Here is an 18,375-nt window from a genome sequence, read left to right as displayed (position 1 = left end):
TGCTCGGAGAGGTCCGGGGAGCTGCGCCTCGGTCTGTGGACCCTGTGGCGAGGGTAGTGCCCTCTGCGACGCGTCTCTCTCTGCGGTAGCCCTCCCTCCTGCTGTGCAGGTGGGCGTGCAACAACACCGTGTTGGGGGGATCCACGTCCCTGCGGCGGACGGCGTGGACTGCGAGGCTGCTGGTGCTGGTCATGCTCTTCGTCCTCCGAGGGTCTCCACACACCACCCAACTGGCAGGTGTTGGTCTGAGGGGTTGTGCAGGGTAGGTGTGTGGTTCCTCGGACTGGGGCTGCGGTTTCGTGTCGGTCTGTCCTCTGGCTTGGCGGGGGGTGGTGGAGGGCAGGGGTTGCCCTATGTGACGCGGTGGCCTCCTGCGTGGGTGAGGGCTCTCCCCCGTGGAGTGCACCTTGGCACCTGCCACAGGCTGCTGGATGCAACACGCCTGGTTGGAGGGAGACTGTTTCCCCCAGTGTGGGAAACTCACTGCCTTGAACCTAAAATCCCACACTTCCTCTTTTGACAGCTGCTTCAGCTCATTAACTGACCACAACGAGCAAGGTAAGTACTCTCAAGTGGAACCCCGCTGGCTTTAATTGCCTGCGGGATTCCCACCAGCGGGGCTTGCGCGCGCAGCCCCGCACGTCAGCGCGGTACCTGGAAGTGGCCGGGATTTCGTCGCGATCCGGTCACGTGACCGGAGATCGGGATTTTCGGGGCCACCCCGCTGGGAACCCGCCGGAAACACGCTCCTAAAATCGAGCCCCTGGTGTCAGCATCAAACACTCCCAGATCAAGCACAGCACAGCCAGCTGTAGAGTAAAACTCTCTCAGTTCTGCCCCATCAATGCATCTGAACCCCAACCTCAGACCTGCCACAAATGCTGCTTTGTTGGTTGTTCTTCACATACCATGGAAAAGACCTTCTACTAAAGTCTCCAAATTGTACATTTTTTTGTTGCTAATTACAAATAACAATGTTTGAGGAATGTGAGGATTGCTCCATATTACGGCCTTGCAAAGGTCAGCTAATATAACAAGCCAGAGACTGGCCCAATGGTGTCAATTACGCCTGTAGAATGGCTCCTAATATGGTCAGTGGGCTCTTCCCTGCCTGCTGTAATCAGTGGCTAATACTTTCAATTAGCTAACAAGCGATTCACTATTTTATCCAAAATTCCCATAGGACACAAACAGTTAAATGGATTTTCTAACTGTTTGTTCTTTTTACATAGTACCCAGAATGCACATCATGAATTCCACGTTACATTTCCAAAATGAGAGAAAGGACAGTTGAAATGATGTTAAGGTACCATCTTCACAAGAATCTTGTATATACAGTCCAAGTACAGCTGTGTCTGTTTCTAGAGGCAGTGTGAATGTTCATGTCTCAGGCATATAATTTAACTTCCTTACCATTCTAGTTGAAGAAACTGTTCTGCAGGTTAGGAACTTCAGGCCCCAGGAAGCTATTTTTACCCCTCCCCCCTCCACTGAATTACAGTTCTATGGTACCGCAACCAAGTGACCATTATTCTTATTCTGAGTCTTAACAGTGAAATTCAACTGGTTATTCTACTACAGATAGTCCCAATCTGGTCCTCACTCAACATCCAAACATGCAACTGTTAGATAATGGTCAGTGGCGGGCATCACAGCTAATGGTCCCCTGCCCAGGAATGCTATGGCGAATTATAATGTCCTTAACCACCACCCTAACTGAGATCAGCTAACCATGGTTTGAACCTCAGACTTTCCAGGTCTGTATGGCTCAGCTACTCACTGGATAAACTCAGTGAGCCATCGAGGGAGCTATATAGATAGGTAGATAGACAAATAGATAGATAGATATATGTAAGGAATCTTACAACACCAGGTTATAGTCCAACAAATTTATTTTAAAATCACAAGCTTTCGGAGATTATCCCCTTCGTCAGGTGACGATAATCTCCGAAAGCTTGTGATTTTAAAATAAAACTGTTGGACTATAACCTGGTGTTGTAAGATTCCTTACATTTGTCCACCCCAGTCCATCACCGGCATCTCCACATCATAGATAGATATAGATAGAGAAAGATTCATCAACACTAGATGTTTATCTTTTTGATGCGTCATTTTCTGCCTTGAATAGTGAGCTCCCTGGATATCATATTGGTGTCAATCAGCTGCAGTGATAGACAAAGGTTAACAATGCAACTGGTTCTCTACTTTTTAGATCAAAGTATGGCAATGGGATTAGTTTTAGATTGCTCTAGCAAATTGCTAGCACAGACACAATGAGCCAAATGACCTCCTTCTGTAAACTTCTACGGCTCTGATGCCAGCTAAAGATATTCCAAGATATATGACAGGTCTCCAGATTAAAATGTTCAAATCCTCAAGAGATATTGCGTGACCCTCATTTTACAATCAATATCTTAAACATCAAAACTACAAAGGGCACAGCAGACTGGTGTTAGGGTGTGTTGGAGAGGTAGAGAATAACGTTAAATGAAAGACATGCCCATGGAAATCTAGGAAGACTACTATAGCCAATCCAGGGTCACACAAAACAGTAAAAATCCTATTTTTAACATTCAATTATTTATCTTTCTAAACTAAGTTTTACTTGGACATCTTGACTAATAAAACATTGGGGAAGGGCGCAAGCAAAGAAAATGGTTGATGATCTTATTGGGGGAAGAGAGGGACGTGAAAGTGACAAGACAGGGAATGACCCTCACCCGTCATGGAGACTCACTTCAATAAATCAATGGAAATAAATGAATGCGCTTATTTCTGACTTAGATCACTGACTTATTTCCAGTTTTACATTTGTTGTCAGTGGGTTAAGTATGAATGCAGCAAAGTGTCGATTAAACCCACTAAAGAATAAACAAGCATCCACAATACTGAAATTCATGGCGCTTAATAAAAACAGCTAGAACGTAAATGCAGCTGAGTGAGTTGTAACTTTTTCAACCACATCTCATACTCTCAATGACAAATAAAACCAGAAAAAGATGCAACTCACAAAGCTACATTTATGCTGCAAGTCTTCAACGGAAAAACATAGTAAGACAATTCTTTTTCACACCCACCAAGAATAACAATGCCTAACTAATAAAATCGCTTCAGGGACTGGGGAGTGGGAGGAGGAGGAGAAGAAAGGAGAGAATTACAGAAAACCTCAGCGATAACAAATAAAGAGAATAAATTTTAAGGATTAACCAAAATGTTATTTTGGAGATCTTGGCTAGATCACAGAAGCACTTTGGTGCACTCTGCAGTCAAATAGAAGGTCTCTCAGTCTCAAAAGTACATCAGTTAAAAGATGGTCACTCAAGAAGGCCATGCTGGGAAAGCTAGGGTAGTGTCTTCTCTCGTTAGAATCAACATTGCGAGTACCTTGCTTTTGATAAACCCATCCTGGTAGAACCAGATTTGGTCATCCATTCCCGTGCCTTGTAAAGCCTGCACTCGTACCATCTTGATATCATTCAGTTCTCCAGTCAAAGTCATGAATTCTCCAGTACCTCTGTTTCGAACCCTAAAATACACTCGTCTCTGTAAACAAAAAAGAGAATGGGTAAACGTCTCAAAAGTTTTTCAATTTTTTTTAATGCTATAGATTATTGCAAGTTTAGGCCACAACATTTACACATATGCATTATTTTTTAAGCTTGAATTATTTGAAGTATGCAGACATTTTTGTGCTTTTGCAATTGAAGCATCGATTGTCATTGTGCCACCTCCTGCACGATACCACCATTAAATACATCTTCTCCTCCCCTTCCCTTTCAGCATTCGAAGGGACAGTTCCCTCCGCAACATCCTGGTCCACTCTTCCATCACCCTCAACAGCCACTCCGCTTTCCTGGCATCTTCCCATGCAAGCGCAGGAGATGCAACACCTCCCGATGTCCAGGGCCCCAAACACTCCTTCCAGGTGAAACATCAATTTACTTGTACTTCTTTCAACTTAGTATACTGCATTCGCTGCTCACGATCCGGTCTCCTCTCCATTGGGGAGACCAAACACAGATTGGGTGATCACTTTGCTGAATTCAGTCTGCAAGCGTGACCCTGACCTTCCGGTCGTTTGTCATTTTAATTCTCCGTCCCAGTCCCACTCTGACCTCTCCGTCCTCGGCCTCCCACACTGTTCCAATGAAGCTCAACGGAAGCTCGAGGAACAGCACCTTATCTCCCAGTAGGCACTTTACAAACCTTCCGGACTCAACATTGATTTCAATAACTTCAGATCATAACCACTGCTCCCATTTTCTCAGACAGCAGGTGCTGGTGATGGTTTTGCTGTTGCCATTTACACCTCCTCTTGATCCATCTTTTGTTTCCATACTTGCCCCATTACCATCCCCCTTTTGCCTTGCACCATCATCCCTTTTGTCATTTAATCGCTCCTGCCCTCCACTCAATCACAGACTTTCCCTTTTGTTCTTTCCTCCGCTCCCCATCACCCCCCCCCCTTTTCCCTGACTCTGTACTTGCTTATAAACTGTTAAATCTCCAACTTCTTCCAGTTTTGATGAAACTCTGTTTCTCTCTCCACAGATGTTACCTGACTTGCTGAGCGTTCCCAGCATTTTCTGTCCTCTTTATATTTGCTTCCAACTGAGCTCGAATACACGTAAAAAAAGAAATGTATTTTAATAATTTATTTAACGCTTTGCTTATTTATCTAATTAAAAAGTAGCAATGAGTACATCAATCTGGCTTTTGGGGTCTAAAGAATAAAGTTGCAATACATCATTTGTCCCCATAAAGAATGGCCCACAAAGAATTGTATGGCAGCTTCACATATAGGAAACATGCCAAATAGTTTTAATACTCAAATACTAATTTTATAAGTCGCTGGAATCATGTCAAATCGCAGCAGTACTCGGGTAGAAACAGCATTTAGCGTAGAGGAAGTTGGAAGCAGTGTTTGGGGAAGGGGGAGGGAGAGTGTCAGTAGCACCCAAGGGAATGGGAAGGAAGAGTTCCAGCATTAACTGAAAGAGGAGGTAGAACAGTGCTGGAATTAATTGGGGGAGGGGATAAGAGTGCCAGAATTAATTGAAGAGGAACGGGGAGGAGAGAGAGAGTTCCAGCATTACATCGAGTTACATTCAACCTACAGCACAGAAACAGGCCATTCGGCCCAACTAGTCTACGCAGGAGTTTATGCTCCACACCAGTCTCCCTACTTCATCAAACCCGATCAGCATACCCTTCTATTCCTTTTTCCCTCATGTGCTTATCTAGTTTCTTCTTAAAATTATCAATGCTTTTTGCCTCAACTACTCCTTGTGGTAGCGCGTTCCACATTCTTACCACCCTTTGGGTAAAAAAGTTTCTCCTGAATTCCCTATCGGATTTATTAGCAACTATTTTACATTTATGACCTCTAGTTTTGGACTCCCGTACAAGTAGAAACATTTTCTCTACGTCTACCCTATCAAACCCTTTCATTATCTTAAAGACCTCAATCAGGTCACCACTCAGCCTTCTCTTTTCTAGAGAGAAGAGTCCCAGCCTGTTCAGCGTTTCCTGATAAGGATATCCTCTCAGTTCTGGTATCATCCTTGTGAATCATTTTTGCACCCTCTCCGATGCATCTATATCCTTTCTATAATATGGAGACCAGAACTGTGCACAGTACTCCAAGTGTGGTCTAACAAAGGTTCTATACAAGTTTAACATAATTTCTCTGCTTTTCAATTCTATCCCTCTAGAAGTGAACCCCAGAGCTTGATTTGCCTTTTTCATGGCCTTACTAACCTGCATCGCTACTTTTAGTGATTTGTGTATCTGTACCCCTAGATTCCTTTGCTCCTCAATTCCATTTCGACGATTATCCATGTAATATGTGGCCTCCTTATTCTTCCTACCAGAATGCACTCTCTCACACTTATCTATATTGAAATTTATTTGCCAATTACACGCCCATTCTGCAAGTTTATTAATGTCCTCTTGCATTTTGACGCATCCTTCCGTTGTATTAACCCCCCAATTTGGTGTCATCCGTAAATTTTGAAATTGTACTTCTGCTTCCCGAGTTCAAATCGTTAATATAAATTGTGAACAACAGTGGTCCCAGCATCGATCCCTGTAGAAAACCACTTCTCACCTTTTGCCAGTCTTAGTACGTACTGTTAACCCCTATTCTCCGTTTTCTGTTTTGTAGCCAACTTGCTATCCATTCTGCTACGGCTCCCCTGACACCATATGCTCTGATGTGGAGATGCCGGTGATGGACTGGGGTTAACAATTGTAAACAATTTTACAACACCAAGTTATAGTCCAACGATTTTATTTTTAATCCCACAAGCTTTTGGGGGCTTTCCCCTTCCTCAGGCCTGAGGAAGGGGAAAGCCCCCGAAAGCTTGTGGGATTAAAAATAAAATCGTTGGACTATAACTTGGTGTTGTAAAATTGTTTACAACCATATGCTCTGACCTCAGTCATGAGTCTACAATGTGGTACCTTTTCCAAGGCCATTTGAAAATCCAAATATATTACAACTACTGCATTACACTTGTCTACTCTTTCTATTACTTCTTCAAAGAATTCAATAAGGTTGGTCAAGCTTGACTTTCCCATCTGAGATCTGTGCTGACTATTCTTTATTATATTTTCTGTTTCTAGATGTCTTTCTATGACATCTTTGAGTAAGGATTCCATTATCTTTCCTACCACCGATGTTAAGCTAACTGGTCTATAGTTCCCTGGACTTGTTCCATCTCCCTTTTTAAATATATCTTATAGCAATTAATCCTAACCTTAGTCTAAATTTCTTTTTAAAAATAAGCTATGTTAAACAGCATAATTTACATTTTAATGCAATATTGTAATAGTCCATATAAATTAAAACACTATCGATGGTGTAGCTTGTCCAAGCCCCAATACTCTGCACTATGCACTATGAAGTAGTAGTGCAATCCCCTCTTTAAAGCGGTCCTGATCTCCCCCATGCTGCCATAGGAAGATGCCCCGTGAAGGCTCGGCACTTCTTCATAAGGGAGAAAGAAAAAAAATTGGCAACGTTTATGCCAGGTTCACAGCAGCTGGTATCAGAGTTGTGCCGACAGAATCCTATGTACATGCCATTCAGAAACACAAGAAAGGGTAAGCAAACATTTTGCCAAATAGAAATCTTCAAAAAAAAATCCAACATGGAGAATAAATAGAAAAACTGCAAGGATGGAAATCTGTAATTAAAACAGAAAAAGCTCAAAATACACAGTTGGTCCAACAACATCTAGAGAGGAGAGAATATTTTGCATATGGAAAACATCTCCTCTTCTCCCACCCCTTCAAAAAAATCTTTTTGCAGCTGAGAAAAATGTACTCTAACACTGAAGGAAATAAGGCATTTGACTCATGTTTGATTTCTATCTCAGAAACTATTACTTTTCACAAAAGAATCAATCAATTTAGCTTTCCTCCAATAGGCATCATTGGCACTTTTGATTAGATGAGAAACTTGAAGGATGTCTCACAGACATTACTAGCATTTAAAATTTCACATACCAAACCTTTAGCTGCACATGTACAGACCTGAATCAAGGGACGTAGAGAACCAATCCTGTGCCATCCACTGTGCTCGTGCCAATTGGGTATCTGACAGGGCTGCAGCAAAATCTGACGTCCTCTGTAGTTACTGCATTCATAAGCAACCCATCTGTTTTGGATAATTAATCAAAAATTATTATAAACATTTGAGCATTAATCCTTAATCATAAAATTTCTCTAGAATGCTGTTATTAGTAACACTGAAAATCATTTTAACAACCTAGAGTTGAGTAACAGTCAATGTCACTTCAGAAAAACACTAATGCTTTAGTTGTACTAGGATTCTTGTACTGAATTCACACCCATGATAAAAAATTGGTGCAAAGATATTTATCAGCCCTCATCACATTTAAAACAAAAACTGAATATTTAAATGTATTTATGGAGCACTTTAAACAGGTTTGGAGATTCTGCATGAATTGATTATTTTTTAAAACCAACTTTAGTGAGAATCCTGGTACTATAGAGTTAAGTATAATTAGGAAATAACAATAATAGTAGAAAATCAAGGGGCAAAGGGGAGGGAGGAACTAAAAACAATCACTATCACTAGAGAAAAAGTACTAGGTAAACTAATGGGTCTAAAGGCTGACAAGTCTCCGGACCTGATGGCTTGCATCTGAGGGTCTTAAAGGAAGTGGCTACAGAGATAGTGGATGCATTGGTTGTAATCTTCCAGAATTCACTAGATTCTGGAAAGGTCCCAGTGGATTGGAAAACCACAAACATAATACCCCTATTCAAGAAGGGAGTGAGACAGAAAGCAGGGTACTATAGACCAGTGAGACTAACATCTGTCATTGGGAAAATGCTAGAATCCATCATTAAGGAAGTAGTAGCAGGATATTTGGAGACTCATAATACAATCAAGGAGATTGATTATAAAGCCCAGCAGTAGTAGAGGCGGGTACAATTTTGTCTTTTAAAAAGCATTTGGACAGTTACATGGGTAAGATGGGTATAGAGGGATATGGGCCAAGTGCAGGCAATTGGGACTAGCTTAGTGGTGAAAACTGGGCGACATGGACATGTTGGGCCGAAGTGCCTGTTTCCATGTTGTAAACTTCTATGATTCTATGATTCTATGACCCAAGACGTTCTTGCAAATTACAAGCTTTGGGGCAGGGATGTACTTACATGCCACCATTAACATGGACAGAAAAAATGTGACTATTGTATCCTTGTAATGCCAAGTTCAGTAATTCTGAAGTCAGTTCAATTTTCTTTCCTTTGAATTTCTCCCGTGCAAAAAGGATTATGCCTGGCTCGGAGAAGCACTGTGAAAACAAAAAAAACTTTGAATTCCCTCTCACTTTATTAGCATAAAGTTGCTGCGACCTGATCAGGGGAATTCTAAATACAAATTTAGGAGATACAGCTTGCGAGTGATCTAAAGACAACCTAGTATTAAAAATATTAAAAAGTCAAACAAAGCACATCTTCTTATACATTATAATTGAGGGATGGCCCAGTTGCCAGGGTTCCCCAACAGCAAATTGGAGTTCAAGTCTTTTCCAACTGATCTTTCCTCACTTGTTGAGGAAGCAAATTTTCATACTCTTTGGAGGTTTCATTTTTTTTTAAAAGAGCACAGTTACACAGCTACCATTCATATTTTATAAGACAAAGTGACTTTTCTTTTGTTTGAGGACTCGTGTGTCATTATTTATTCAGTCACCCATGAGCTAAAGCATTAAGGATAAACATTGGTATCTGATGCTGCGGTCACGTGTCGATGCGGTAAGGCACGGCACGTTTCCAGAGTGAGTCATGTATCTTCTGTTTAGAATGGAAAATCGGCAGCTGTTTTATTGCAGCACACATCACTAGGGTCAGAAATTACCCTAGTAAAAGCTTAAATATCTAAACGATACTTACAAAGCCTACTGTCTTCACGGATTTGATACATGCATCATTTGTACATCCTACTGTCATCAAATCAGGATAAGTTCCTTCCTCGAGTATATATTGATTACCAGTGAAATTCTCTGCATCATAAGCCACCCAGCTGCAAAGAGATACATACAATGGATCGATTAGTTTCCAAACCAACCAATTTGCATAGATATATATGTTTTTGTTTTCTTTTTGGGCACCCAATTTCATAGGACAGGGGTACTATGTAGTCAGATACAAAGGACACGATTTTAACAGTGAAAAACGGGTGAGCTGAGGGTGGGGGGGGGGGATTCAAAATTGCAACCATTTCAGACCCGCCTCCAACCTGCCTCCAATCCGCCCATTTCCGGTTTTTACCGGGGCGGGACGAGGGACGGGCAACCAACCCGCTCCCAGGAGGCGGGTCGGGCCTTAAGACCTTTCAAGGAGGATTCGGGCCTCCATTTTCCTACAGTTTCCGATTTCAACCCGGGGGGGGTGGGGGGGGCGGGATTCCCGGACCCTCTCTTTCACGCCTCATGAAAGGAGGCGAGAATTCCCGAGGCTAACAGGTAGGTGCCTAGAAAGGCACAGCTTGTGGGCCCACAGGAGCAGGAGTGCTTCCCCCAGGTTCACAACACCAAGTTATAGTCCAGCAATTTTATTTTAAATTCACAAGCTTTCGGAGGCTTCCCCCTTCCTCAGGTGAACGATGTGAAAGGGGGAAGCCTCCGAAAGCTTGTGAATTTAAAATAAAATTGCTGGACTATAACTTGGTGTTGTAAAATTGTTTACAATTGTCAACCCCAGTCCATCACCGGCATCTCCACATCATGTCCCCCAGGTTCAACAAGCCTACCTGCAGCGAGCCCCCCAACGATTGCGGACCCCGACCCCGATCCCCCTCCAACGATCGCGGACCCCCCAACCCGATACCAGCACCAACGATCGCGGACCCCCGTGATAACCCCCATCCCGACACTTCCCCTGTGACTGACTCCCGATCCCTCCCACCATGACTGACGACCCCTGTGCCAACCCATGCCCGTGCCAACCCATAGCCCCGTGCCATCCTATGCCTAGTGCCAACCCATGCCACATACCCCCACATCAACCCATACTCTGTGCCATCCTATACCATGTGCCAACTCATGCCCCTCAAAAGTGTAAGGACCTCCGGGAAACCCATACTTCCTGGTTTCCCGTCCGCAATTTGACCCCCCCCCCACTTCCCGGCTAGAGGTCAAAATCATGCCCAAAGTGAAGCTCACCAAATTCAAAAGAAACATTAGGTTCAGAGTTTGAAAAGTCTATTAATTCCCTCAAACCATCTGTGCTTATACTGTTCTGTTGATCCCGTTTTAAGGTACACTATATTCTTCCTTCCCTCTCCGCTTGGGGAAAAAAAATCAAAATGCTGTTAATATTTCTATTACCCTCAATCCCCTTCTCAACAGATATCCTCCCTCATCTCAGAAAAGAAACCATACTGCACCAATTTTTATTTCTTATTTTTTTCTGATTTTCACCTCAGCCAATTTCAGGAAAAATAGAATCATAGAAAGGTTACAGCATGGAAGGAGGCCATTCGGCCCATCGAGTCCACGCCGGGTGTATGCAAAGCAATCCAGCTAGTCCCACTCCCCTGCCCTTTCCCTGTAGACCTGCAAATTTTTTTCTTTCAAGTACTTATCCAGTTCCCTTTTGAAGGCCATGATTGAATCTGCTTCCGCCACCCCCTCTGGCAGTGCATTCCAGATCCTAACCATTCGCTGTGTAGAAAAGTTTTTCTTCATGTCACCTTTGGTTCTTTTGCCAATCACCTTAAATCTATGTCCTCTGTAAGACTGCTAATTTAGCATCAGTGTAGTACTGTGGGCTCATGCCTATTGGTAACCAGGTTCAGAAACACCAACTCATTTGAAAAGAACCTGACAGCCAGAAGACATCCCATTTGTATTAGCTGCAATCAAACCTAGGTTCCTAAAGTGAAAGGTTAGTGTCTAACCCACTTAGTCCATCATACACATGTACCTTTTGCAGTAGCTCCAAACATGCAGTACTCAATGCAATTGAACATGTTGTATGAGGATCCCCAGAGGAAGCAGAACTGACAAATCATTTTCAACATACCAAGGGACTCGATAGAGGAGCAATTCACAGGAGTGTTTTGCTTGGTAGGTAGATTTGTGTTTTTTTCTAGTGAATTACATAGAATGTACAGCACAGAAACAGGTCATTCGGCCCAACATGTCCATGCCGATGTTTATGCTCCACACGAGCCTCCTCCCTCCCTTCTTCATCTAACCCCATCAACATATCCTTCTATTACTTTCTCCTTCATGTGTTTATCTAGCTTCCCCTTAAATGCATCTATGCTAGTTGCTTCAGCTACCCTCTGTGGTAGTGAGTTCCACATTCTTACCACTCTCTGGGTAAAGAAGTTTCTCCTGAATTCCCTATTGAATTTATTAGTGACTATCTTATATTTATGTCTCCTAGTTCTGGTCTCCCCCGCAAGTGGAAAAATCATCTCTACATCTACCCTATCAAACCCTTTCATAATCTTGAAGACTTCTATCAGTTCACCCCTCAGTCTTCTCTTTGCTGGAGAAAAGAGCCCCAGCCTGTTCAATCTTTCCTGATAGGTATAACCTCTTAGTTCTGGTGTCATCCTTGTAAAACTTTTTTTTTTACACCTTCTCCAGTGCCTCTATATCCTTTTTATAATATGGAGTCCAGAACTATTCACAGTACTCCGAGTGTGGTCTAACCAAAGTTCTATAAAAGTTTAACATAACCTCACTGCTTTTCAATTCTACCCCTCTGGAATGAGGCTCTCTCACACACTGAGACAAAAGGATAAGTACTGCACACTGAAACTTTACCAAAGGTAACTTTTGAATAAAGATTAAGACAGTTCATCTGAAGGAACCGTAAAAATCCAGTATTTAGAGTGGATTATTCCTCAAAAAGATTATATATGGTACATTGCAAATTGAAAATACATAGTAAAATACATCTAATATCAAGATTAAAATATCCTACTTATCCAGTTGTTCAGTTAAAACAAATATAATTGTTGCCCATAATCACTTTATCAAGAGACCTTAAATCGAGTCATGATCTATGTTAAATGCACTAACCTGCCAGACTGAACTTTGCAGGACTTGGGTGAAAAACCAGCTGGAAATTGGACTGTGTCCGTGTCAAAGGCTTGTGCACTGCCTTGAAATTCAGGCTCCGAAAAAAATTGCACCTGCATATCAAGAGTTTTATCAATAATTAAAAGACATTATATTTCAAGCATATTATGATACAGTACAAAACAAAAATAAGCAAAATGCTAATACAGCAAACACCCTAATCTTATTCATGAGAATAGTATAAATTGAAGAAGGCAAGCTCTCATTCATTTAGTTAGGCCAAAAAATTTCCATATGTAAAAGTGACTGCTTCAATATTTTAGCAATTTTATTTGCTTTAAACGACAGATTGTGACAACTTACTCTAATTTCAAGTCTTACTGTAATTACAATTATATTTGAACAAATCACCAGTTGAAGTTTACCCACGCACTCAAGAACCCTCAACAATTCTTTTGACAGAACAAAAGTAAACAAACACATGGGGCTCATGCCGGCGGGATGGCAACGTGGGGGTGAAGGTGCGCGTGGCAAACCCAAATTTTAAAAAAATTGCCTATTACGACGCGATCGTGATGTAATTGATGGTGATTAAAGCTGTTTACGGGTTTCGCACCCGACAGCCAGCCTGATTGACAGGCTGGCTGCCGAATGAAGCTGCAACGCCGAGGAGGGAGGAGAGAAAGAGAGAGACGTCATTTGGCGCTGGAATAGAGAGTGGAGGGCGCTGAAGATCGGGGGAGGGGGGAGGGGGGAGGGGGGGGGGGAAGAGAGGGGATGATCAGTGGGGGAGAGGGGAAGATTGGAGAGGGAGACATCAGGGGCTGAGAGGGGCATCGGATATCGGAGCAGGGGGGCGCAGGTGACATCGGTGGAAAGGTAGGTTTATTTTGCTTTTTAACTTTGTGCAATGTCTTTTTTTATTTACATTATTTTTGCCTGATCTGGCCCTTCACGCCTGGTTTCACCCGGCATGAATCGGAAGCAGTGGGAGAGCCGGCCAGTTAAGTTTAAAATTGGTTTAACTACCTACTATGTCAGAAATAAAGTACCTCAATGAGATACATTTGGTTCTTTAACTACCATCCCACCGGCGTCCGCATTCGGGAAGCGCGTGCGCGTACAGGCGTATCTGTGGGAAACCTGGAAGTCAGCAGGTTGGGGCCAGCTTCCTCACCCGCTCGAGATTTTCCCGATTTTCACAGCCCCCCGCCCCCAATTTCACTTGAAAATCGGGGCCATGGAAATGTTTGAGACCAAACTTTGCACCATACCTTGAACTTAGATAGATCGCTGTCTACCATATCCTGAAAAAAAAAGAACATAGTTTATTGAGATTTACTCCTATCTAGTAATCAATTCTAGAGCAGAGCAGGGAACTCATCTTAAACAAGACCTAATTACCATGAGTGACTTTATAGTCTCCCCACCCCCCCCAAAAATAGCTCCTTACCTGAAGTGGTTAAGTTCTGGACAGAGCTTATTTGCTTAGAAAGTAAGTGGAGAGTGGTTAATGTCATGCCTTGTTAATAAAGGGCCTAACTAATACATGTGGCTTATTCATAGTATCTGCTGAGATGACCAAACATCACTGCCATCCTCGCCATGGAGAGGAAGGGTGTGTACAAAGTAGGTATCATAAGACAGATATGGATGAGAAAGTCCATTCTGCCCATCTTAATTCATCCATCCTAAAAGACCTTCATCACACATTTATTAATTATTCTGGATTCCTGCCTCCACTACCCTACCCTGAGGTCCACACCATGACTTGGTCGCTCTGGGAAGAACTTCCTGACATTAGTCCTAAATGTGCCTTTTACTAATTTGAACCAAGGCCTCCATGTTCTACTGTCACATTTTAGTTTGAAATCGTGTTGCAGATTTACTTTTTCTGTACCATTTACTATCTCATAAGCCTCTATAAGTTGATCCCTCAGTCACCTTCTTTCGAGGCTGAAAAAGCCCAAGTTTCTCATTCATTTCTCTAATACTAAGGAACGGTTTCATGGCTCTTCTCTGTACCACCTCTAGTGCCTGAATGGTTTCACAACCATTTTAGGCTTCACAATGCTCTGGTGAGACTACATTGTGAGTACTGACTTGTGCATTACTCTTTTGGCTATATAGTCAGCACTCTATTAGCTTTGCTGGGTGCTGCTCCTCGGTGATTGGACTTGTTGTATGCCAAGTATACCAAAACGCCAGATCTTTCAACTTCATCTTAAGCTATTTCAACATTGTTCATAAAGTACAGATGTCACCCATTTTTCATCCTTTATACCTGTCTGTATTAAGTTTTGTCCACCATTGTTCTACTCATTTACATATTTTGTCCAACTCATTTTGTATTTCCTGGGCTGCCTCCTTAGATTCAGCCGGCCCTTTAATTTTAGCATTATCTGCAAAATTGACCAGTTTGCATTAAGTGCCTGCAATCTGCACCATGTACACAAATGACTCAATTTTCAAAAATACTGTTGTCCAAAGGATAATTGAATAATATTTGATTTGTGCATTCATAAACTTGCCATTAGTGGTGTTTATATGAAAACTTTTAAACTGGCACAAACCGTGAATTGTCTAACACACAAGTGATCTGACAGCATAAATGGGGCAAGTAAGCACCAAGCATTTGATATGGTGCAAGCTGCAACCTGTCTCAAAGGCGGCATGCATGTGAAAAATTGCTGCTGTATGATTTGTATTTCAGTTTTTGTTATATTCTTTTTATCCTGACATGATCTGGAAAAAAACAGTGCGAATAATATATTATGCATTGCAATAAAAGTGATAAGTACAAAAATGCACTTATTGCATTTAGTTTTATGTCAATACAGTAATGCATTCTGATGCATATACGCGGCAAGAGAGAACTCCATTATTTTGTGGTTATATAATGAAAGAATTTTTGTGGCATTCCAGAGTTTACAGACAGACTGTTGTTTTGGTTACCAAAGTTCTATTTGGTTTGCAGTCATAAGGTCCAAGGACATATACAATATGACTAACAGGATTTATAGGTGAAAAGATAAATCACTTTGTTCTGAGGTTTAGTACTGAAGTTTTAATATTAAATCTGTTTATCACTGACTACATAGCTTGGCATCATTAGCAAATTTTATAATGTGGAAATATATACTATATATACACACACGCACGTGGCAATCTCCTGTGGAATTATACATGTCGATACAGGAGTAAGTGTAGCTTTCAGGTGAAGTGGAATTAGAGTGCAAGTGGTAATTGGACCATGGTGTAGACAGTTCCCATTTTAAAGTCAGGCATTCTGTCATTTTTAATATTAATATTTAGATTTTAGGTTAAATAGCAAAACATATGGTAGTTTGGGAAGCAGAGAAAGAAAGAACATTACAAGTATAGTCAGTTGGAGCGTAGGAATTTCTCTGCAGTATATGCTGAGGAGCTGGGAGATGCAAAACTGAGGCACTACAGTGTCACCATTGGCAGGAGGGTGTAAGTACACTGTGGCAAATTTACATAGACAGTTTCCTTTATAGATGCGAAAGTAGGAATTTATAAATGGAAAATACTGACAAAACTGTGTGAAAAAAGGATACACACATTACCTGATAATAAAATTTGCTAATATTATAACATAATATGCTATGCCGTGAGGGAGATAAATAATATCTGGACTACTTCAACAGGAAAGCTAAGCAACGACAGATGAATGGTTTATTTTAGCATTTTTATTCTAATTGTTAACCAGTTTGTCTCATACTTTAAAGTCAAAATAAAATTGGAGTGGAGCAATGTGGTCTGCAAAGTTTTTTTTGGAAGGGGAGGGGGAAAATCCTAGTTGCTTTTGCTCCAGTCTTTTCTCCTTTCTGTTCCAAACAATTGTATTGCAAAGTTAAAACAACAAAACAAGGAGAAAAGAAAAGTAATTTAATTTGCCTCAAATATTACTTTTTCTTGTAAAAGACATTTGTGCTGCTGGAATATTTTTGAATCATCAGCCCAGTCTGTTCAATTCTTGTATCAATTTTAAACTCACAAAAGGGATAAATTTAAAAACCTACCATCAGAACAGGTTGAACGGAGGAGATCTTAAAATCCGTTGCTCCCCAATCCTCATAGCTGCTGTACAGCCCCTTCTCCAGAACATACTGTTCTCCTGTGAAATCAGTGTTCTCATATGCAACCCAGCTACGAATCAAGGTGAGAATACACTGGTTACTCTTACCAAGCTTTTTAACCGGCATATAAAAGTGGTGCAGTTGTACTTTAGCGACTCTTAACTTTTAACATTGGAACAAGCACATTATTGAAAGAACAGTAGATTTTGTCAATGAGCCTATACTTATATTTCTTGTCCAGAATATTTTGTTGCACAGAATGTTACAGAAACTGGCCAGTCAGTCTAAGGCTCTGCTGGTACTTTTCCACGCGTCTAAACCCACTCACTGCTCGCTCCCCGTGCCCTTTAATTTTACCCTTTTTTCCAAACAACTATCTAATTCCCTTTTAAAAGAACTTAGAACTTGGCTTCAATGATTGTTTGTGGTAGAGAATTCCACATTCCCACCACACTCTGTACACGTTAAAGAAAAGTTTTTCTTTAACGTCCCCTTTAATTCTTTGATTATTTTAAATTTGTGTCTTCCCATTACCTTCTCACTGACCAGCGGAGGAAATCTATCAGTATTTGCCTCATCGCATCCCTTCATAATCTTGAATACGTTCTCAGTTTCAGGATTACTTTCCACATACAATGAACCCTGGACCACAATGGGCTGATAGGAAGGGTGTTCATTGCAAGCCAAGACTAGACCATGTTCTTTAGGGGAGGAAACCTGCCGTCCTTAACTGGTCTGGCCTATATGTCACTCAAGTCCCACACCAATGTGGTTGACTCTTAACTTCCCTCTGAAGTAGCCCACTCAATTCAAGAAGGCTGCCCACCATCACCTTCTCAGGACAACTAGAGATGGACAATAAAGGTCGGCCTTGCCAGTAATGCCTACATCCTAAGAATGAATACAATAAATACAAAGTGACAGCTAGCAACCATGCCACTGTGCTCCCCTTCAGAATGTCAAAATGTGCCACCATGGTAAAACAGTCCCGTCAGGAACCGGTTAAGCTCACCCACCAAAAGTTTGATGGCAATCTTACAAGATAAATGGCAATTTTTTGCCCGTTAGGATAATCTTTGACATGGAGGGGTATTGGAGTTTCAGCCTTCTTACTATTGCATTAGATGTACATATAAACAAACCAAAAGGTGAGATTTATAGTGCTTCGTATAAATTGTACAATCAATACATTTTGATACTAAATTCTTCAAATCCCATAATCTATATTGAGAATATTTTTTGTTCTGAAAATTTAATTTGTAGCTTAGATCAAAATATATTGTTATTCTTTGTGTTTTTTTTGCAACCAATATCTAGATACATGTTCTCCACTAATGAAGATACAGAGCATATAACAGTACCTATAGCATACTGCATGACAACTTTAAGACCTTTCACATGAGTAAAGTAAACCTAGTAATAACTTATTAGTACAGCAATCTGGCCACCATTTTGTTCTCAACCAACATCATCAAAAACAAAGATTAACTGATCATTCATCTCATTACGTTTTCTGAAATCCTGTGTGCAAAATGGCTACCTGCATGATGACAATTGCAGTACTTCAAAGTAATTTATACTCGTTAGGTTTGTATCATGTCTGATGAGCCTGCTCAAAAGAAATATGCGCAAAGGCAAGCAATATACTCACCTTTGCCATGATCTGGACACCAGCACACATCATCTTCATTTGC

The 18,375-nt window shown here is 41.4% G+C and overlaps 1 protein-coding gene across 1 annotated transcript in view; it reads right to left on the bottom strand.

Annotated features, from left to right (window-relative positions):
* Positions 1–18,375, bottom strand: part of LOC137321995 (beta/gamma crystallin domain-containing protein 1-like) — a 213,302-nt gene that overhangs the window by 9,804 nt on the left and 185,123 nt on the right. The window contains exons 14-20 of the mRNA XM_067984965.1: positions 16,625–16,751; positions 13,853–13,885; positions 12,579–12,691; positions 9,433–9,562; positions 8,692–8,831; positions 7,540–7,663; positions 3,385–3,543 (exon numbers count right to left, since the gene is read on the bottom strand). Of these exons, the coding sequence (XP_067841066.1) occupies positions 3,385–3,543; positions 7,540–7,663; positions 8,692–8,831; positions 9,433–9,562; positions 12,579–12,691; positions 13,853–13,885; positions 16,625–16,751 (826 nt within the window). The remainder of the gene's footprint in view (positions 1–3,384; positions 3,544–7,539; positions 7,664–8,691; positions 8,832–9,432; positions 9,563–12,578; positions 12,692–13,852; positions 13,886–16,624; positions 16,752–18,375) is intronic.

The sequence above is a fragment of the Heptranchias perlo genome, chromosome 5 (genome assembly GCF_035084215.1).
Source record: "Heptranchias perlo isolate sHepPer1 chromosome 5, sHepPer1.hap1, whole genome shotgun sequence".
In the NCBI taxonomy this organism is placed as follows: Eukaryota; Metazoa; Chordata; class Chondrichthyes; order Hexanchiformes; family Hexanchidae; genus Heptranchias; species Heptranchias perlo.
The sequence above is the reverse complement of the archived record's forward strand: the minus strand, read 5'-3'. Positions and strand labels throughout refer to the sequence as shown.